Source organism: Puma concolor, unplaced genomic scaffold (genome assembly GCF_028749965.1).
Source record: "Puma concolor isolate L17-30 unplaced genomic scaffold, mPumCon1.1.hap2 unalloc_scaffold_34, whole genome shotgun sequence".
Classification (NCBI taxonomy): Eukaryota; Metazoa; Chordata; class Mammalia; order Carnivora; family Felidae; genus Puma; species Puma concolor.
Window position 1 is genome coordinate 352,067 of NW_028240241.1, and position 23,416 is coordinate 375,482.

At 36.5% G+C, this 23,416-nt stretch overlaps 1 protein-coding gene and 2 long non-coding RNA genes across 3 annotated transcripts in view; 2 read left to right on the top strand and 1 right to left on the bottom strand.

Annotated features, from left to right (window-relative positions):
• The window catches only part of LOC147571276 (EF-hand calcium-binding domain-containing protein 13-like), a 155,482-nt gene that overhangs the window by 97,258 nt on the left and 34,808 nt on the right, over nt 1–23,416 (top strand). Inside the window, 4 exon segments of the mRNA XM_086696466.1 lie at nt 3,442–3,513; nt 10,197–10,265; nt 13,712–13,852; nt 20,008–20,033. Of these exon segments, the coding sequence (XP_086552592.1) occupies nt 3,442–3,513; nt 10,197–10,265; nt 13,712–13,852; nt 20,008–20,033 (308 nt within the window).
• LOC147571278 (uncharacterized) lies at nt 3,454–4,044 on the bottom strand. The gene is made up of 2 exons (XR_015247559.1): nt 3,866–4,044; nt 3,454–3,761 (listed from the first exon to the last, which is right to left on the bottom strand). It is a non-coding gene; the product is annotated as an uncharacterized LOC147571278 (long non-coding RNA).
• LOC147571279 (uncharacterized) lies at nt 17,814–19,522 on the top strand. The gene is made up of 3 exons (XR_015247558.1): nt 17,814–17,904; nt 18,794–18,937; nt 19,389–19,522. It is a non-coding gene; the product is annotated as an uncharacterized LOC147571279 (long non-coding RNA).

The following is a 23,416-nucleotide window of genomic DNA, read 5'->3' on the forward strand; positions in this document are numbered from 1 at the left end:
CTGGTATTGTTGAATATCATTTTTGCTACGTTTTCAAAAGAGTTGGGGAATATTCTTTACTTTCCTATTCTCTGTAAGAGATTTTTTTCTTCCTCAAATGTTAAGCAGAACTCACAGGTGAAGCCTTATGGGCCTAGAGTTTTATTTATGGAAAAATTCTGGATTATTGATTTAATTTCTTAAATTGTATGGTATTACCAAGAAAATATTCTATTTTCCTGTCAGTTTTGGCAGGCTGTGTCTTTATAGGAATTTGTCCATTTCATCTGACTTTTCAAATGTATTGGATAAAGTTGTCCTTGACATCTGCTTCTTATCTTTTTTGATTTCTGCTTCATCTGTAATGATACCTTCATTTTCATCCTCGATATTAGTGACTTAGAGCTTTTTTTTTCCCCCACTCCACCTCCACAGAGTTTTTCTTTTCCTTTTTGTAAAATTGAGATATAATGGGCATATGATAACATTATGTAAGTTTAGGGTGTCCAATGTGCTGATTTGATACATTTATATATTGCAATATAATTATCACTGTAATGTTATCTAACACCTCTATCACATCACGTAATTATCACGATTTCTTTTTTTGTGGTGAGAACATTTAAGATCTAGTTTCTTAGCAACTTTCAATTATGTAATACAGTATTAGATCAGCACAGCATTAGATTTCCAGAATTTATTCATTTTAACTGCAAATTTGTACTTTTTAACAGTATCTCCCCAATCACCCCACCCCCTAAGTCCCTGGTAACCACCATTCTACTCTCTTTCTATGAGATCGGCTTTTTTGGATTCCACATATTAGTGACATATACAACATTTGTCTTTGGCTTATCTCCTCTAAGCATAAGGACTTCAAGATCCTACCATGTTGTTGCAAATGGCAGGATTTCTCTCTTTCTCATGGCTGAAAAATATTCTGTTGTATATTTTCACACTACCTCTGTTTATTCATCTGTTGATGAGCACTTAGATTGTTTCCATATTTTAGCTATTGTGAATAATGCTGCAGTAGACACAGGAGTATGTCTTCGAGATCCTGTTTTCGTTTCCTTTGAATATACACTTATAAGGGGAATTGATGGTTCATATTGTAGTTCTATTTTTAATTTTGAGGGGAATCTCTATACTGTTGTCCATAGTGGCTGCACCAATTTACATTGCCACCAACAGTGTATGAGGGTTCCCTTTCTCCACATCATCACAAATCCGTATCTCCTGTCTTCTTGGTGATAGCCATTCTAACAGGTTTGAGCAATATCTCATTGTGGTTATGATTTGCATTTCCCTGATGGTTAGTGATGTTGAACACCTTTTCATGCACCTGTTGGTCGTTTGGATGTCTTCTTTGGGAAAATGCCTATTCTATTACTCTGCCCATTTTTAAAATAGTTCATTTGTTTGTTTGTTATTGAGCTGTGTGAATTCTTTGTTATATATTTTGGATAATAATCCTTTATCAGATATATGGTTTGCAAATATTTTCTCTCATTCTGTAGGTTGCCTTTTCATTTTGCCGATTGTTTCTTTTGCTGTACAAAAGTTTTTAAGTTGAAGGTAGTTCTGGGGTGCCTGGGTGGCTCCGTTGGTTAAGCGTCCGACTACAGCCAGTTAAGCATTCGACTTCAGGTCTCGATCTCATGATTCTTGAGTTCAAGCACCACGTCGGGCTCTGTGCTGACAGCTTGGAGCTTGCTTCAGTTTCTGTGTCTCCCTCTCTCTCTGCCCCTCCCCTGCTCATGCTCTGTGTCTTTCTCTCTCACAAACAAATAAACATTAAGAAAAAGAAAAATCTTCAATTGGATCTAGTTCTACTTGTTGATTTCTGCTTTTTGTTGTTTGTGCTTTTGGTGTCATGTCCAAAAAATCATTGCCAAGACCAATGTCTGAAAGCTGTTTCCTTATGTTTTCTTTACAGTATCAGATCTTACAATTAAATCTTTAATTTATTTTGAGGTGATTTTGGGGAGTATCCCAAGTGGTTATTCAGTTTCCCAACACCATTTGTTGAAGAGACCATCCTTTCTCCATTGAATGTTCTTGGCTGCCTTGTCAAATATTAGTTGAGCGTATGTGGGGTTTATTTCTGGGCTCTGTCACTTCTGCTGTAAACTTTTCTACTTTTTTTTTTTTTTTTTTTGCATGGTTTGTTTTTTTTCTTCCTTTTCTCTCTCCCCCTCCTTTTTTTTTTTTTTTTTTCCTTTTGGTTCTTTTCATGTCTATCCTTTATGTCCCTTACTATAGTTTGTCATATCCATTCCACCTTGTGTACCTTTACTTTACTTGAGTCTTTATTTTGGAGCTGACTTGGTCTTTCTACACAATCTATTTTCTGAGTTGTTGGCTCCCATCTCAAATCTTCCTTTGTCCATTTCTATCCTGATTTGTTGAAAGAGTTGAGGGTGTTGGGTGGCACATTCAGTTTGGAGCTCTGTCTTCAGTTTCTACTGAAGTAAATGAAGTCCGTTTACTTTAATGGCACCTTTGGGGCAGAGGGTGGGAAGTGGGGGTAGTGAGCCTTCTGACATTTTGATACTGTTTGGTAGGGACTTCATCTTTAACTGCTTCTTTCTTTTCCTTCACCACCAAATCCTATGCACTGAGTTCCACATCAAGATGCCATCTTTGGTCCTATGGATTTCTAAGCCTTTTTCTTAGATTTCTCCAGAGTAAATTTAGGTGGTTACCATTATCCTAAAAGTAGTGTTTCTTAACCTTTAAAAAAAAAAAAATCACTCCCCTAAGGAGACTTTTTAGACGTTTTTGTCGTTTTCACCATCCCACACGCTATGAATGTTTAATGCCAAAAATAAATACTTGCTTATGTACTGTGGCCACAAACCATTGTAATGGCTAAGATTTTTTCCCCTCCAAGAACCTGTTTTCCTTCCTGAAAGCCTATCACCCTCAGTGACAATGCATGTCCTAAAGGTATCTAGAACTTTAGTTTCTGCTTATACTGCTAAACCCTATTTTCTAGAATTTCACTTAGATGTTAACACATTTGTAAGGAATATTGGCCTATAGCCTCTTTGCCTACCCACCATGTGTTTGTTTTGTTTTGCTTTTGTAGTTTTTGGACAAGTAGGAGCTACTGAAGGGTTTTATTCAGAGGAGTAACCAGATTTTTTTTTTTTAAAGAGAAAGACCTCTCTTGCTGCATTGTTTAAAATAAATGGAGAGCAATGAGACTGATGCGATAGATTTTTAGCAATGCTATTGTAATAGCATAGGCATTAACTAATATAGTGATATACTCAAGAAGTATTTGGAAATAATTGAATAGAAATTGATAATCATATGTATGCAGAAGTTAAGGAAGAAGGAACAGTACAGGCTGACCCCCGGGCTTTTCACCTTTGTTATAACTTGACTATTAACTGCTGACAGATTAATTCAGAAGCAGTAATTCCTTCATCTACATTTTACTTTGCATTACAGAAAATGGCAAGATTACCTTTCAAGAATTTTTTATTAAGTTCTGTGATACATTGAACATGCCTAAAGCCTCAGGTGAGTTCCACTTAATATGTATCTACTGGCTCCGTGTGGAAGGACAGGCAGTGGTTTTCATGTTAAAACAACACAGGATTGGGGCGTCTGCGTCACTCAGTCGGTTGAGCAACTGACTCTTGACTTCGGCTCAGGTCATGATTCCAGGGTCATGGGCTCAACCTGCATCCATTCGCGCTGAGTATGAAGCCTGCTTAAGATTTCCTCTCTCCCTTCATCCTTCTCCCCAGCTTGTGCTCTCTCTCTCCCTAAAATAGTAAACAAACAAACAAAATCTTTTAAAAACCACACAGGATTAGATAAAGCACAGGTAAGTAAGAAACAATATAAAGATAAAACAATATAGGGGCACCTTGGTGGCTCAGTTGTTTAAGCGTCAGACTTCGGCTCAGGTCATGATCTTGTGGTCTGTGAGTTGGAGCCCCCCCATCAGGGTCTGTGCTGACAGCTCAGAGCCTGGAGCCTGCTTCGGATTCTGTGTCTCCCTCCCTCACTGCTCCTCCCCCACTCGTACTCGGTTTCCCTGTCTCTCTCTCTGTCAAAAATAAACAAACATTAATTTTTTTTAAAGATGAAACAATACAGTATTAGTTTATATAACTTGTGTTTGAATTATATGGCAAAGACTGCTAAGTTTACCCCAAACTCAAAGTTATGGGTAGTTTTACTTTGATAGTGCTAGAAAAATATTAGATTATATACTGTTCTCTGAGATTATTCACTAGGTATATCTGACCTGAATTTATCAGAATATTATAAACGATGAGAAAATAATTTTTAGAATGCAAATTGGTGCAGCCACTGTGGAAGACAATATGGAGTTTCCTCAAAAAGTTAAAAATAGAACTACCCTATGACCCAGCAATTTCACTACTAGGTATTTACACAAAAGGTACACAAATACTAATTTGAAGGGCCACGTGCACCCTGATGTTTATAGCAGCATTGTCAACAATTGCCAAATTATGGAAAAAACCCAAATGTCCATGGACTGATGAATGAATAAAGAAGTTACGGTGTATGTATATGTATATGTATATGTATATGTATATGTATATGTATATGTAATGGAATATTACTCAGCCATCAAAAGAATGAAATCTTGCCATTTGCAACAATGTGGATGGAACCAGGCTGGATTATGCTAAGCGAGATAAGTCAGGCAGAGAAAGACAAATACCATATGATTTCACACATGTGGAATTTAAGAAACAAAACGGATGAACGTAGGGGAAGGTGGGGGAAAGAGAGAGAAGCAAACCATATAAAGAGTCTTAACTATAGTGAACAAACTGAGGGTTGATGGAGGGAGGTGGCGGGGGATGGGCTAAAAGGATGATGGGTATTAAGGAGGGCATTTGTTACGTTGAACACTGGGTGTCACATGTAAGTGATGAATCACTAAATTCTACTGAAACCAAGAGTACACTATATGTTAACTAACTAGAATTTAAATAAAAATTTGAAAAATAAAAAGAAGACAACTTTAAAACTTTTGACCAACCTAGCAAAGTGGATTTTATACCTATCTTTTCTGTTTTTATGTATTCTCAACTACTCTCTTGACTATATTTTTGAGGAGCAAATTTATATTTATTGCAGTATAACTTGCATGTAGTAAAATTCACCTTTTTTTAGGTATATCGTTTTTTGAATCCTTAAAAATAATGTCATGTAACCATTACTAAACAGCACATAGACTGTATCACCACAGAAGTTTCTTTGTGTCCTTTTGTAGTCCATCCATTTCGCTAACCCTCATTCCTGGTGACCCCCGATCTATTCTTTGACTCTAAAGTTTTGCCTTTTCTAGGATGTCATGTAAATGGAATCAGAACATATGAAGCTCATTTGAGTCTGGCTTCTTTCACATAGCATATTATACTTTACATTCATCAACTTTTTGCATGCAGTGTGTTTATTTTTATTGATGAGTATTATTGCATTACATGAATGTAATGTTTGTGTATTTGCCAATTGATAAACTATTGAAATTTCCTGGGTTTTGGTGATTATGAGTGAAGCTTCTATAAATATTTATGTACAGGTATTTGTGTGGACATATATTTTCATTTCTCCTAGTTGAATACCTAGAAATGGGATTGCTGGGATATATATAATTAAATTGATAGAAACTGCCAAACATCAATTTATGATAGATAACATCCATTTATGATTAAAAACAAACCTCTCAACAAAGTGTGTACAGAAGGAACATACCTCAGCTTAATGAAGACCGTATACGAAAGGCCACATATATGCTCAATGGGGAAAAACTGAAAGCTTTTCTTCTAAGATCAGGAACAAGACAAGGATGCCTATTCTTGCCAGTTTTTTTGTTTTGTTTTGTTTACTAAAATATAGTTTACATAAAATGTTATATTAGTTTCAGGCATACAACATAGTGATTCAATAATTCTATGTATTGCTCACTTCTCACCATGATAAGTGTAGTTATCATCTGTCACAATAAAAGTGTCACAATACAGTGTTATTGACTATGTTCCCTATGCCGTAATTTTTCTCACTATTTTTACTCAACTTGTATTCACAGTATTGGAAGTCCTACTGAGAACAATTAGGCAAGAAAAGGGAACAAAAGTCATCCAAATTGGAAAGAAAGAAGTAAAACTGTTACTATTTGCAGATAACACAATCTTATATGTAGAAAACCCTAAAGGCCCTATTAAAAAAAACTGTTAGAACTAATAAACAAATTCAGTAAAGTTGCACCATATGAAATCCAATAGAAAAACCAGTTGCATTTCTATTTGCTAATAAACTATCAGAAAGAAATTAAGAAAACTATCCCATTACAATTGCATTGAAAAGAACAAAATCCCTAAGAATAAATTTAACCAAGGAGGTGAAAGACCTGTACACTGAAAACTATAAGACATTGAAGAAAGAAATTGAAGATGATGCAAATGAATGGAAAGATATTCCATGCTTGTGGAGTCAAAGAATTAATAACGTTAAAATGTCCATACTACCCAAAGCGATATACGGGCTCACTGCAATCCCTATCAACATTCCAATGGCATTTTTCACACCTAGAACAAACAATCCTAAAATTTGTGTGGAGCCATAGAAAACCCTGATAGCCAAAGCAATCTTGAGAAAGAGCAAAGCTGGAGCCATCATACTTTCTGATTCCAAACTTTATTACAAAAGTATAGTAATCAAAACTCTATGGTATTGGCATAAAAACAGACATCAGTGGAACAGAACGGAGAGCTCAGAAATAAACCCTTGCGTATACGGTCAATTCATTTATGACAAACGAGGCAAGAATATATGGTGCGGAAAGGACAGACTCTTCAATAAGCGGTGTTGGGAAAACTAGACAACCACATGCAAAAGAATGAAACTGGATTCCTATCTTAGACTATGATTAAATACTTGCACTTGTAAGACCTGAAACCATAAAACTCCTGGAAGAGGGGCGCCTGGATGACTCAGGTAATTGTCTGGCTTGGCTCAGGTCATGATCTCGCGGTCTGTGGGCGTCGGGCTCTGTGCTGACAGCTCGGAGCCTGGAGCCTGCTTCGGATTCTGTGTCTCCCTCTCTCTCCTCCCCTCCCCGGCTCATGCTCGCTCGCTCTCTCTCTCTCTCTCTATCTCTCTCTCTGTGTCACAAAAACAAATGAGAAATGTTGAAAAAAAATTTTTTTAACGTTTAAAAAAAATCTAGGAAAAAACATAGGCAGTAAGCTCTCTGACATCCATCTTGGAAAAAATTAAAAAAAAAACAATTTTGTCTATTAATACGATATCATAGGTAAAGTCAAAGAACAAATAACAATATGGTAGAAACTACAATGTATATCACAGAAGAAAAATAGAAAAATGGGCAAAAATCATGGATATATAAATCATAAAAAAGATCTTAAATGGCTTATGAACATATTAAGAGATGTTTGATTTTACTCATAATACGAAATATGCAAATTAAAATGGAGATACAATTTCTCACCCATTAGATTGGCAAAAATTGAAAACCTTCACAGCATACTCTGTTAGGTTGTAGAGAAAAAGACGTTTACCTATAGCTGGTGGGCATTTAACATGCTACCATTCTAATGGAGGGAATTTGGCAATGTCTAACAGAACCACATATGCCTTTACCTTTGGACCCAGCAATCCTGCTTCTAGGAATTTTCCCTGAAGATACCCTCCAACAATGTGAAAATATAGATACATAAGATTATTCATTACAGAATTATTTGAGATGGCAAAATATAATGAAAATACTTAATGTGTAAACATTGGAGGTTAGTTGAATAAACTTTAGTTTCTATGTACAGTAGAGTATTATACAACTATAAAAAAGAATTTTTTAAAAAGGAGTTTCAGGGGTGCCTGCATGACTTAGTCGGTTAGGCGTCCGACTTTGGCTCCGGTCATGATCTCACGGCTCGTGAGTTCAAGCCCCGTGCCAGCCTGGAGTCTGCCTTGGATTCTGTGTCTCCATCTCTCTCTGCCCCTCCCCTACTCATGCTCATGCTTTCTCTCTCTCTCTTTCCAAAATAAACATTAAGAAAAAAGAATTTCATACCTCTGCTTTTTGTACTACTGATTTTATACCTTTCCAGCATTTAAAACTACAAATTTCCCTCTGAGCACTTTCACAGCATCTCACAAAATTTTATATGTTGTGATTTGATAATCACTTATTTCAAATATTTTCTAATTTACCTTGTGATATCTCATTTGAAACATGAGTTATTTAGAAATGTACTATTTAGGGGCACCTGGGTGGCTCAGTTGGTTAAGTGTCCGACTTCGGCTCAGGTCATGATCTCATGGTTCCTGGGTTGGAGCCTCGTGTCGGGCTCTGTGCTGACGGCTCAGAGCCTGGAGCCTGCTTCGGATTCTGTGTCTCCCTCTCTGTCTGCCCCTCTCCCACCCACGCTCTGCCTCTCTCTGTCTCTCAAAAATAAATAAACATTACAAAAATTAAAGAACTATATTATTTAATTTCCAAATATTTGGACATGTGCTAGGGATCTTGTTACTGATTTCTAATTTAATACACCTTGGTCAGAGAATTTATTTCGTACAATTTAAATTCTTTTAAATACATTAAGATTTGGTTTAAAGACTAGCATGTGGTCTACCTAGGTGAATATTCCATGTGCACTTGAAAGAATGTATATTCTGTAGTTGTTGGGTAGTGTTCTATAAATATCATTAGGTTAGATTGTTTGCTAGTTTTGTTGGATATTCTAATTTCTGATTTTTTTTAAACATTAAAATTTTTTTTTGTTTTAATATTTATTTTTGAGAGAGAGAGGGGGAGAGAGAGAGAGAGAGAGAGAGAGAGAGAGAGAGAAAGAGAAAGAGAGTACGAGCAGGGGAAGGGCAGAGAGAGAGGGAAACACAGACTCCAAAGCAGGCTCCAGGCTCTGAGCTGTCAGCACAGAGCCCAACACAGGGCTCTAACTCATGAACTGTGAGATCGTGACCTAAGCCAAAGTCAGACACTTAACTGACTGAGCCACCCAGGCGCCCTTAATTCTTACTGATGTTTATTCTAGTTGTTCAATTAATTACTAAGTGCAAGATTTTCAAATCTGCAGTTCTGATTATGGGTTCATGCATTCCTCCCTTTAATTCTGCAAGCTTTTGCTATATTTGGAAGGCTCTTGTTAGATGCATACACATTTGATATTGTTGCAAAATTTAATGTATATGACCTTATGAAATGTACTTTGTCTGTTGCTCTCTTTTGTCTTATTTTTGCTGCTCTTCTGTTTCTTTCCCCCAGTTTCCTTACTTATATTTATACATTTATGTGTACCTATTGTCACCTATTTTAAATTATTTTAGGTACATAAATAAATACAAATACTGCCTTTTCTCTTAAGTATAATTTTATATCTTGGGAGATTTTTTCCCCCACTCTTTTTTAAATATAAAGGAGACGGGTGCCTGGGTGGCTCAGTCGGTTGAGCGTCTGACTTCAACTCAGGTCATGATCTCGCGGTCTGTGAGTTCGAGCCCCGTGTCAGGCTCTGTGCTGACAGCTCAGAGCCTGGAGCCTGCTTCAGATTCTGTGTCTCCCTCTGTCTCTGCCCCTCCCCAGATCATGCTCTGTCTTTCTCTCTCTCTCTGTCAAAAATAAATAAACATTAAAAAAAATTAAAGTATAAAGGAGAAACATGAAAATTCCTTTCTAAGTGAAGGTGATTATCTCTTCCCAGGAAATAAAAATCAATTTTACAACATCAACATTTACAAAAATGAACTTAAAGACATTCCTGTACTTCAGCAAAATTTAAATGCCATTGGAATCTATCTAACAGATGATAAAATAAAGGAGACTTTGGATAACACTCATCCTAACGGTGAGTAATTATTTCAATTTAAAATAACAAATTTTGCGTATTTCAGAAGTTTCACTCTAAATGCCAAAGGAAATATACTGCCATATATCTTTTAAAAGAGAAATTAAAAATTGTTTCTTGTCTATCAATTTATGGGTTTTTATCAGAGGAATTGATGTTCAAAGTGCATCTCTGACAGCTTTATTTTAGGTCGATTCTGCATATCACACGTGTCACAATAGGATTACCAGTCCTCTCCATTATTTTTGTGTTTATAGCTCTGGTGTTATAACATCAAGTGGTCCTTTTTACAATAATATCTAAATTCTTTCTTTTTTTCTTTTTTAAAAAAAGATGAAGTGGTGAGTTTTAAGGATTTCATCAGAGAATTGGACAACAGTGATGAATTTATCGAGTGCCACAGTAAGTATGAAATTCAAAATGCATATGAACAGGAACTTCATTTTTGGGGGTCGGTGTATGTATAGGTATGTGCGTATATAGACTTTATATATACTCTACCAAACCCCCCTTTTATGCATTTTCTCATTTAAACTCAGTTGATGTTGTAAACTCTAGGTTTTCACACATAGATACATATTTTTCATACTGTAATATTCTTGAATTATTTAAAAAAATTTCTGTTGTCTCTCTTTCTTCCTTGTCATGTGTTTTATTGCTATATTCTTTCTTTTGTCCTTCCTAATGCTGATGGGGTTATCCATCTTATAATCAAAGTAATCAAGTTTGGTTTTTTAAATCACATCTAATGACTTTTCCCCTCTGTATTCTTATCTTTCTTGTTTATTTCTTCATATATATATATTTTTACATTTGCTCTCTATCTCCTTGTGAAAAACATTGGCTAAATGCTTAACTTTTTTCGGTTTGTTTTGACATTTCAGCACAGTTCTATCATGAGGACACTAAAACAGCCTTGGACCACAGACATTGAGATTGAGAATTGTAGTCCTAAAACGGGGGTTTTAAAAGAAGTATTGAAATAAGTGGATTCTCTCTAAAGAATCTGTACTTGGGATGCAGTTCCACTCACTATCTCAGGATAAGTTTGGTGGGAACCTTGACAAATTAATTCTATATTCATTATAGAAGATTATAGATCTATGAATAGCTAAGACCCTTTTGGGAAAAAAAAAGATAAAGATCTTGCTTTGTCACATGTTAGTACATAGCATAATGCTGTTGTAATATAGACCTGTGAAAATAGACCAGTGCATCACAATACAGAACCCGGTAGAGACTTCTATTAATGGGAACTCGGAATGTGATAGAAATGACATCATCAGTTAGTGGGGAAAAGATGTATTATTTAGCTTCTGATTTGAGAAAATTGTCTTACAATGCAGAGAAAATGAAGTAGAATCCCTATGTCATACCATATACAAAAATAACCTTCAAAGAATCAAATGAATGTTAAAATGGATCTCAAAGATTAAACTATAAAGCTGATGGAAGAAAATGTAAGAAAAACTATTGTGCCTTGTGGTTATGGATACCTTCGTAAAGATGTTACTCCCCAAAAGCACAACCATGGGGTAAAAAAGGATTTGATTACATCAAAATTAAGGATTTCTGGTAAATCAAGGACTCTAAAACATGTAACAGACTGGAGAAGAAGATAATTACAAGATAACCAACAAAAAATTAATATCTCAAATATAAGGAAATTCTGCAAATCAACAGTAGAAAGAAAGAAATCAACTGGAAAAATAAGTAAGGATATAAGACTTAGTATACAGGAGGAGAAACCCACATAGCTAAATATGTGTATGAAGAGAGTTGGCAATACTCACAAATTGCTAGTGAGTAGGTAAAGTGGTACAGCATTCCAGATTGCAATCTAGCAGTACTTGTCAAATTCAGTATGCATATTTCTTATGATCCAATAATTCTATTCTCAGATAAATAGCCCAGAGAAGTTTCTTGTAGAGACATGTACAGGGATGCTCCCTGCAACATTATGGGAGGAAAGAAATGAAAACAATCTATGAGTCCACGATTGGGGAAATGGTTGAATAAAATACGGTCCATACATACACGTCATAACAGTAAACTAGATTTACATTTGCACCAGAGAGAGACCTCAGTAACAATACGGTTCCATGAAGAAAGGAAAAAATGGAATAAGTGTATAACAAAGAATGCTTTATATAGGTTGGGTTTCTACTAATGCCCATAAAACACAACCATATTTATATCTATTTCCAGGTAAACACTGAATTCTAAATAGAAAGATGAGATTGAAATAGACGGATTGAAAGAAATTGAGAAAGAGATTGAGATTGAAGTGACAGTATTAACAAAGTTGACTTCAGAAACAGATTAGAGTACTCTGTATCCTAAACACATACACATTCTTTTCAAATACTTATGGAATAGCCACAAAAATAGATGATGTATTTAAGCCACAAATAAAAATTTCAGTGAATTCTAAAAATCAGAAGTCATTCACACCACATAGTCTGACCATGATGTTGTGACATTAAAATTATTTGTGAAAGAAAGGAAAAGTGTTGCTTTTAAGATGAAAAACAAATTGCCTTGTAAGTAATTCCTTGGTTGAAGAATAAAAGAAACCTGAAAGATTTTAGAAATGATGACAGTGAAAGCACTATGTATCAAATCGTGTAGAGTGTGACCAAAACAATCTTACAGGATATTTTATAGCATTAAATGCTTTTATTAGAAAACAAGAAATATCAAAAATAATTTATCTTTTTTTGAGTTTATTTATTTTCGGAGAGAGAGTGCGTATGGGGGGGCGGGGGGGGGGGAGAGCAGAGACAGAGAAGGAGAGACAGAATCCCAAGCAGGCTCCTTGCTGTCAGCGCAGCTGACATGATCGTGACCTGGGCCAAAATGAAGAGTGGGACGCTTAACCGACTGAGGCACCCAGGCGCCTCCAGAACAATGTATCTTAAACGTTCAGCTTACAGAGCTAACCAGCAGGATAAACAACAAAAGAGCAGTACAATCCCCCTGAAAAGTGCTAGTCAGGAGCTAACAAAGTGGAAAGTTGAAGTTAGTGAAATAGAACACACACACACGCACGCACGCACGCACGCACACACACACACACACGCACGCACACGCACTTATCCATATAACCAAAAGTTGGTTCTTTCAAAAGACTAATAAAGAACTCTTTAGGAAGTATGATGAAGGGGAAAAAATAGGGAGGACATAATAAAGAAGACAGTTGTAACTTGGATACAAGGGAGATTAAAAGATATAAATGAATAACACTTAAGTTAGTAAAGCAACAAATTATTGGCATGTCATCAACAACACTGTCATTCTTTCCAAATGTTTAGATAAAGACAGAAAGGGCTGCCTTTTTTTTAATGTTTGTTTATTTATTTTTGAGAGAGAGAGAGTGAGCGAGCATGAGTAGGGAAGGGGCAGAGAGAGAGAGTGCCAGATCTGAAGCTGGCTCTGCGCTGACAGCACAGCGCCTGATGTGGGGCTCGAGCTCACAAACCGTGAGATCAAGACCTGAGCCAAAGTCAGACACTTAACTGACTGAGCCACCCAAGTGCCCCCTTTTGTTTCCCCATCATGGCACTATTTTCTTAGAGATAATTTTGGTATTTTGTTGTTTTGTTTAGCTTCCTGCATTGAACTAGTAAGGTAAACTATTTCAGTGTGTCTTGTTTTCTGATATAAGCATTGTAAACCTATAAATGTTGTAGAGCTTTCAGTTTGGAGAATATTTCAGAGAGACAAAAATCTCTCAAGACTGGGTATTCTAGAAAATGAATACATTTCACCCAAATCAAGTTGTTATGTGCGTCTCTGGATAGACTGACCTACTAGATACCTTTGTATTTTGTCATGTCTCTGTTTAGGAATAGAAGATGCATGTAACATTGTTAATAGTGTCTTTGATAGGAAAGTTGAAGTTAAAGACCTTTTATCTGCATTGGAGGGCCTGGAGAAACCTTTAAATGAAGAAAAACCTGAGGGGTTACTGAACTCTGAAACAGATGGTGAGTTCTTGAGTTACCTCTCAGTTTTCCTGTTTAGACTATATGTGTTCATGCTGGCTCATTTTTTTTTTTTTTTTTTTTTAAGAATACTAATACCATAGGTTTAGGAAGATTGTTATGGGACTGCTATGTTTATAAATTGGTTACTGAGAATTGTTGTAACCCTTTTGGAAAGTGTGTGGATACTCTTCTTTATTTGGAGAAGACTAGTAGAAACAAGTACTGTTTTTATCCAGGTTTTAAAATCGGATACGTCTTGGGGCGCCTGGGTGGCTCAGTCAGTTAAGCGTCCAACTCTTCATTTTGGCTCAGGTCATGATCTCACGGTTTGAGATCACGATCTCACAGTGCTCTGCACTGACAGATGGAGCCTGCCTGGGATTCTCTCTCTCTCTTTGCTCTCTGCCCTTCCCCTGTTCTCTCCCTCTCTCTCTCCCTCTCAAACATAAATAAATAACCATTTAAAAAATGTTTAAAAAGATGTTTTCAAACATTTTAAAAAATAAATAAAATCAGATACTTCTTTTTTAAAGATTTTTAAAAATGTTTTTATTTATTTTTGAGGGAGAGAGAGTGGAGGAGGGTCAGAGAGAGGGAACACAGAGTCTGAAGCAGGCTCCAGGCTCTAAGGTGTCAGCACAGAGCCTGACGCGGGGCTCAAACTCATGGACCATGAGATTATGACCTGAGCCGAAGTCAGACGCTTGACGACTGAGCCACCCAGGCGCCCCATCTTTTTTCTTTTTAGGTCATTTATGCTAGTGGTTTGTCAATTTTAATAACTCTTAACTAATTCCTGGCTTTCTGATCCTCTCTATCGTGTGTGTTTATTGTTTCCTCGATTTATGTTTTCATCTGTATCATTTTCTTCTCTACCATTGATTTTGTGACATTTTGTATATATATTTCACATATAGAATGAAATGATCACAACGATAGATCTAGTTAACACGTCACCATGCATAGTTAAAAGAAGGGGTTTTTTTCTTATGTTGAGAAATTTTAAGATTTACTCTCTGAGCAACCTGCAAATATGCAATACAGTATATTTTTGGATATATATGTATTTTCTATTCTTTTAATTTCACTCTTTCTGTACTCTTCTAAAAAAAGATAAATTTGAAAACATGTAAGGGAAACTAAAATTTGAAAAGAAAGAAACAGGACATAAAGAAATTAAAAATATAATAAAATTAATTAGCAGACAACAATATTAGCAGATTAAACATGGGTGAAGAGAGAAATATGAAGTGCAAAGGAGTTTGAAGAAATTATACAGAATGCAGCATAGAAAGACAGAGTTGGAATATAGGAAAGAGGTTAGGGGCGCTGGGGTGGCTCAGTTGATTGAGCATCAGATTTCTGCTCAGGTCATGATCTTGTGGTTTGTGAGTTAGAGCCCTGCATTGGGCTCACTGCTGGAAGCATGGAGCCCTCTTCAGATCCTCTGTCTCCCTCTCTGCACATCTCCTACTCTCTCTCTCCCCCACATAAATAAACATTAAAAAAAAGAAGAAGAAGAAGAAGCTAAAAGGAAGGCAGAATGAAGAGGTCTACTTATTATGGCAATCAGTTTGAAATATATATGTGTATCTCTGATTACGTTATATATTAGTTACAACTAATATAATGTTCCATCTCAGTAAAGCTAGAAAAAGAAAGAATGAAAAGATGTGATATATATCCACACAGGAGAGAAGAGACAGAGTGGTTGCAGAGAAAATATTTGGAGAACTATAGCTGAGAATTTTCCAGAATGAGAAAGACCTAAACCTACCAATACAAGAATTCCAGTGAATCCCACATAGGATGAAAGGAAATCCATACGTAGGGTTATCATGATGAAACTGTGACATACCAAAGAGAAAGAAAAATCTTAAAGGTAGCTAGAGAGAAAAGTCAGATTATCTATAAAGGAGGAACTGTTTCTTATTCTTGATATTTTTTTCTGGGTCTTGAAATCTAGAGAAACATTTTTGTAAATTGAGGATAACCACCCCACGTTCCCCTCCACTTTGGGAGGAACTTAGGCTTTGTCTGAGCCTTTGAAAGTACAAACTAAAATTCATCCAATTTTGTTTTGTTTTAGTTTTGTGTTTGGCAAACACTCTTTGGGTAAAAACAGTCGCCGTGTTTCTGGATTACAGCCTTTCATCAGTTGTTTGGTCTGGGAATTTCTTACTTTCTTGGCAGCACATTGATGAATTCAAGATTTAAAAAAAATTTTTTTTTTTTAACATTTATTTTTGAGACAGAGAGAGACAGAGCATGAGTCGGGGAGGGTCAGAAAGAGAGAGGGAGACACAGAATCTGAAACAGGCTCCAGACTCCAAGCTATCGGCACAGAGCCCGACGCGGGGCTCGAACTCACGGACTGTGAGATCGTGACCTGTGCCGGAGTCGGACGCTTAACCGACTGAGCCACCCAGGCGCCCCAAGATTTTTTTTTATAGCAATAATTTTATTTAGAATTTTTAGTTGTTTTTAGTAGGAGGGCTGATCCAGATATCTAGCTACTAAATACCAGAAATTGAAATCATTTTTTTCTTTCAATTAAATTAAATCAGACCCTGGGGGCAGGGTGGTTGATTACTGGCACCCTCTCCCATTCCAAAGTCACACCATAATGTGGGAGACAGAGGTAAAACTTCCTTGCATTGTGTTTCTACTGACGCTTTGTTGTTGGAGCCTGTGGTAATCCTGCATCTGTGTGAAGGGAAGCTCCCACAGGGTAATTCTCACTCTTTCCCATCAAACCTCTAGTCTCTCAACCCCTCCCTGTCCCTCTCTTTCCTTCTGTCTCTGTCTCCAGACAAACTCTGCCTCTCTATTTAGGCATTTGGCATATTTTCTTCAATGACTCTAGGTTTTTGCAAACACAGTCCCTACAAAAACTCTCAGTCTACAAAAATCTCAGGAGTGAGGAAATATTTAAGGCCAAGCTAACTGCTTCGAATAGGAAAGATGGGTCAAATTATCCTGCCACTTCAAGAGGTATAGTGCCATAGCTCCAATATTTGCTATTTAGATAAATTACAATAGACTTCAATAGAGAAGGGTAACTTTTGAATCAGGCTCTGCAGAGTCCGCTAACTCAAATGCCTGCAGTAGCCAGGCACGTAATGCAAAATTAATAAAATGAGTTGGTTATAAGACAAAAGGAAGGGGTGTGGACTGTAAGGTAACTTGAGAGCATGTGTCCTAGATGAAGATAGTTAAATTCAAATGGAAAGAAAACCCCACCACTCCCTAGGACAATGAACATGACTGAATCTCAGCTATATTCAGTCTGTGGGCTACCAGCCTATGATCCCTGAAGCAGGCTTCTGTAGGAGTGGGAACACAATCTTTTCCTTCTACCCTTCTAGGTTCCCAGCTGGAGCCCTGTAACAAAAGACAGATCAACAAGAGAAAAGCATTCAAATTTAATATAAATTTTACATGAAAGGGGAATATTCATAAGGAGTTGTTAAACCTTGGTGTTTAATGTTTTGGTGTTAGCTTTGATGAAGCGTGGAAAGTGGTAGAAAACTGTGATGGGACAAAATGATATGAGCTGAGGGTGGTCAACCAGGGGAAACTTAGTAAGGTCTGTTCGTTCAGATTCCTCTTGGTGTCCCTCCAACCCTCAGTCTTCAGAGATAAGGATGCACCCTCCCTCTGGGTATAGCAAGGGCATCTCTCACATGAGTGTCTTATGACCTGCCTCGGGGCAGGGGATGGGGAGGTCTGAATCCTAACTGTACCTTGCAATTCCCAGATTGTGTTTCCTTGCATTCCCTGTTTGTGTGTGTGTGTGTGTGTGTGTGTGTGTGTGTGTGTGTGTGTGTACACGCACATGCTCATAATCTAAGTGTATTTCTTACCATGCATTATGGTCACAGAAGTTTGAAAGCTGAATGAAATTGAAACAATACCAGATCCCTGCTTTCATGAGCTTAAAATCTATTTAAATTCCATTTTGTTTCTTAACTTTGCAGAAAGTAAAAAGATCTTAAAAGATGTAACTGATGTTTTCACTAATTCACCTAAACCATCAACACCATTCAATAGTAAGTATAGTAAAAGAATGAAAATTAAAAGTAAATTTCTAAGATAATTCAATGGTATTCTTTTTCTAAAATATGGTTTGTTTTCCCCTGTATTTTTAATTCCTTAAGTTTTCTTTTTAATGTATCAAGATGTTATAATCTGCTTTCTTATTCCTTATCATATTTAATCTGTGCTTTGACTGTAATGAATTATTTAGAATTACATTCCTAGAATATGCTTTCTTAAAGCGAAATAGTTTGTCTCAGTATATGCTCCAGTATAAGGTACACATTTTCTCCCCTGGTGAATCTAATACAATTTTCTCTCACCTCCAATAATTTCCATATGCTTCTTTTTCTCACCTATAGTGAAATGTTAAAAAAAAGTACAAAAAAAAAAAAAAAAAGGATTTACTGCATGTAATACTAGTAGGTAGGCTAGCAAGAAAGAGAGGCTTTCTGATGCCTAGGATAGGGTGTGGCTGTTTTTCAGTGCATAACAGATTTATATTTTTCAGTTTTCCTTTTGCCAACTAGCTGGGTTCTATTTTTGATATTTGACTTCATTCCAAGAGCTATTTATTATCAAGCTGTTCTTGAAATGCTTTACAGTCTCTGAAAGACTGGAGCATGTAGTAGAAAAACCTTTGAGGAGAAATAGTTAATAAATAAAAGCAAACTTGTACAAAAATGTTGCAGAAACTCAACTTTTAGCTGGCTAGGGGTATGTTAAATTTTGCTTATTGTTTAAGTGACTTCTGAAAACAAAGCCCACTGACATGTTTTGAAAGCCCTCTAACTCAGAATTCCTTTTGTAATGCATCTACTCTGTGCAGGTTAGGGTGTTAAGTCTAAAAAAGGGCTTTGCCTCAACTTCCTCATCAGTTCTCTATTCTTGACATGTCTACAGATTTATTTAAAGAGATTACAACTCTTGATAAGATCAGAAATGATAAGATGCCTATAAATGAGCTGAGGTCCCAACTCCGGAAGGCTAGAATTCCATTAAGCAACAAGACGTTCCAGGAAATTCTGGGTCAAGCATCTATTGATGGTGAGTCCTTTTTAAAAGAACAATCTCTGTTGAAGTCCTAGTTTTACTGTGTGCTTGGGATATGTTTTATATATGTATGTTTTAGATAAACTAGGTCTTAGAAACATAATGAGAATGTAGGCATACTGAGAACAAATTAAAATTAATATTTTTTTACTCTTGGAAGTATTTTTAAGAGTCACCCTCTGTCTGACATCACATTTGTAAAATGTATACATCAATATTTAATTAAGACAAATAATACGGTTAGAATTTTTTCTTGTTTTAAGGGAATAGATTCGTGGTAAAATTATTTTAAATTGATTAGTTTTTATCTGGCTAATTTTCAGACATTAACAAAATTTGCCCCCCCCCCCCCCCACACACACCATTCCCTGTCATGGTTATTTTAATGATGATTATTCACATTGACACCTTTGCCATTTTGTAATCCTTATACTTTACTTTTTAGAAAATAGTGAAGTAAGTCTCAAACAAATGTTGGAGGCTTTGAACACAAATAAGCCAGCTCCTGAATTTGAAGGTGGGTCATATTTCCCATTGCCTTTTGTTATTATTAAACAGTATTGTGAGCTATAAATGATATTCAAAAGCTGTGTATTTTTATAATTAAAAGTACACAGTTTGACATATGCACACACCTATAAACCTGTCATCACAATCAAGGTAATGAACACATCCCTGACCTGCAAAACTGCCTCATGCTCCTTTGTAATCTCTCCTGCCTTTTTCCCATCCTGTTCCTCATCCGTAGGCAACCACTGATCTGCTTTTTGCCAGTATAGATCCATTGGCATTTACCAGACTTTTATAAAATGGGTATATTCTTTTTTGCAAGATGCTTTCATTCAGCATAATTATTTTGAGATTCATCCACGTAGCATGTATCAGCAGTTCATTCTTATTTATTACTGGCATAGCACTCCATTTTACTGATACACTGGTTTATCTACTTACCTGGTGAGGCTCGTTAGGCTATTTCCAGTTTGGGGCTCTTATAAATAAAGCTGTTATGAACAGTTGTGTACAATTTATTGTATGAATGTATGCTTTTCCTTTCTCTTGAGTAGTTACCAAAGATTGGCTGGTTCACATGGTAGGTGTATGTTTAACTTTTTAAGAAACTGCCAACTGGTTTCCAGAGTGGCCACACCATTTTACATTTCCACCAGCAGTGTATGAAGAGGTCCAATTCCTCCATATCCTCGGGAGTGCTTGGTGTAGTCAGTCTTTTTAATTTTAATCATTCTAATAAGTGTGTAGTAGTATCTCATTGTGGTTTTAATTTGTGTTTCCTCACTGATTAATGATGTTGAGCATCTTCTCCTGTGCTTATTTGTCATCTGTGTATCTTCTTTATAAAGTGTCTATGCAGAGCTTTTGCCCGCTTTTAAAGTTGGATGGGTTTTGGGGCACCTGGGTGGCTCAGTCGGTTAAGCCGCCGACTTCGGCTCAGGTCATGATCTCGCGGTTCGTGAGTTCAAGCCCCGAGTCGGGCTCTGTGCTGACAGCTCAGAACCTGGAGCGTGTTTCGGATTCTGTGTCTCCCCTTCTCTCTCTGACCCTCCCCCGTTCATGCTCTGTCTCTCTCTGTCTCAAAAATAAATAAACGTTAAAAAAAATAATACAAAAAAATAAAGTTGGATGGGTTTTTTTTGTATTTCTGTTTGTATTCTGGATACATGTCCTTTATGAGATATATACTTAGCAAATATTTTCTCCGAGTCTTCTACTGAGCACATTTTTCTCTGAGTGTCTTCATTTTCTTAAGTGTCTTTAGAAGAGCATTAGTTTTAATTTTGATGAAGTCCAGTTAGTTTTTTTTTTCTTTTACATATTGTGCTTTTGGTGTCACATGTATGAAAACTTTGCCTCACCCAAGGTTACAAATGTTTTATTATATGTTTTCTTCTAAAAGTTTTATGGGTTTTGGTTTTGCATTAAAAAATATTTTTTTAATATTTTTATTTATTTTTGAGAGAGAGAGAGAGAGAGAGAGAGAGAGAGAGAAAAAGCACAAGTGGGGGAGGGGCAGAGAGAGAGGGCGACAGAATCCAAAGCAAGACTCCAGGCTCTGAGCTATCAGCACAGAGCCTGAGGCGGGGCTCAAACTCACCGGGAGATCATGACCTGAGCTGAAGTTGGCTGCTTAACTGACTGAGCCACCCTGGCACCTCTGGTTTTGTATTTTAGCTCTGTGATCTATTTTGAGTTAATCTTTGTATGTGGAATAAAGTATGGATCAGAGTTCCTTTTTGTTTTGTTTTGTTTTTGCATATGGACCTTCATTTGTTCCAGCACCACTGTTGAAAAGATTGTATTTTCTCTATACTTTCTATACTGAAATTCCTTTGTAGTTTTGTAACAAATCATATAAATATACATATATATTTATTTCCTGGATTCTCTCTTCTGTTTTCAATATAAAGTAATACACCAGTAAAGAAAGTGGTGAAAATGAATAAGAGAATATGATAAAAATAATTTGTAATAACATTAGTCAATACTTTTATATATCTAGCACATCCAATTATCCTAGTTCTTTTTTCTCTGCATCCATTGTGCAAATTGACACTAGACACTTCAAACTAGATTCATACTTAGAGTCTGTGAAAACTTCGTACAGTGTTCATTAAAGAAGGATGTAAATACGACTGTCAAAACCACAGAAAGTTCAGAGCCATGTCGAGAAAGAAGTTGCTGCAGCTGAGGTTAAACAGGTTGTTTGTTGCCTGTTTTCTCCTCTATGGTTTTGATGGTTTCCTGGCTCACATTTAGGTCTTTCACCCGCTTTGAGTTTATTTTTGTGTATGGTGTGAGAGAGTGGTCCAGTTTCCTTCTTCTGCATGTTACTGTCCAGTTCTCCCAGCACCATTTGCTAAAGAGACTGTCTTTTTTCCATTGGATACTCTTTCCTGCTTCGTCAAAGATTAGTTGGCCATACATTTGGGGGCCCGATTCTAGGTTCTGTATTCTATTCCATTGGTCTATGTGTCTGTTTTTGTGCCAATACCATACTGTCTTGATGATTACAGCTTTGTAGTAGAGCCTGAAGTCTGGGATTGTGATGCCTCCTGCTTTGGTTTTCCTGTTCAACATTACTTTGGCTATTTGGGGTCTTGTGTGGTTCCCTACAAATCGAAACATTGTTTCCTCTAGCTCTGAGAAGAATGCTGGTGCAATTTTGATTGGGATTGCCTTGAATGTGTAGATTGCTTTGGGTAATATCGACATTTTAACAGTATTTGTTTTTCCAATCCATGAGCGTGGAATGTTTTTCCACTTCTTTGTGTCTTCTTCAAGTTCTTTCACAAGTTTTCTATAGTTTTCAGCATATAGATCTTTTACATCTTTGGTTAGGTTTATTACTAGGTATTTTATGGTTCTTGGTGCAATTGTAAATGGGATTGATTTCTTGTTTTCTCTTTCTGTTGTTTCATTGTTGGTGTATAGAAATGCAACCAATTTCTGTACATTGATTTTATATCCTGTGACTTTACTGAATTCATGTATCCGTTCTAGCAGCTTTTTGGTGGAGTTTTTTGTGTTTTCCATGTAGTGTATCATGTCATCTGCAAAAAGCCAAAGATTGACTTCTTCTTAGCCAATGTGGGTGCCTTTTATTTCATTTGCTGTCTGATTGCTTAAGCTAGGACTTCCAACACTCTGTTAAATAACAGTGATGAGAGTTCCAAAAGCAAGGGAAATAAAAGCAAAAATGAACTATTGGGACCTCATCAAAATAAAAAGCTTCTGTACAGCAAAGGAAACAATCAACAAAACTGAAAGGCAACTGATGGAATGGGAGGAAGATATTTGCAAATGACATATCAGATAAGGAGCTAGTATCCAAAATCTATAAAGAAGTTACCAAACTCAACACATGAAAAACAAATAATCCTGTGAAGAAACAGGCAGAAGACACAAACAGACACTTTTCCAAAGAAGACATCCAGATGGCCAACAGACACATGAAAAGATGCTTAACATCACTCATCATCAGGGAAATATAAATCAAAACCACACTGAGATACCACCTCACACAGGTCAGAGTGGCTAAAATTAACAACTCAGGAAACAACAGATGTGGGTGAGGATGTGGAGAAATGGGAACTCTCTTGCACTTGTTGGTGGGAATGAAAAGTGGTGCAGCCTCTCTGGAAAACAGTGTGGAGGTTCCTCAAAAAATTAAAAGCAGAATACCCTATGACCCAGCAATAGCACTACTAGGAATTTATCCAAAGGATACAGGAGTGCTGATTCATAGGGGCAAATGTACCCCAATGTTTATAGCAGCACTATCAACAATAACTAAATTATGCTGATTCATAGGGGTAAATGTACCCCAATGTTTATAGCAGCACTATCAACAATAACTAAATTATGGAAATAGCCCAAATGTCCATCAACGGATGAATGGATAAAGAAGATGTGGTTTATATATACAGTGGACTACTACTCGGTAACGAAAACGAATGA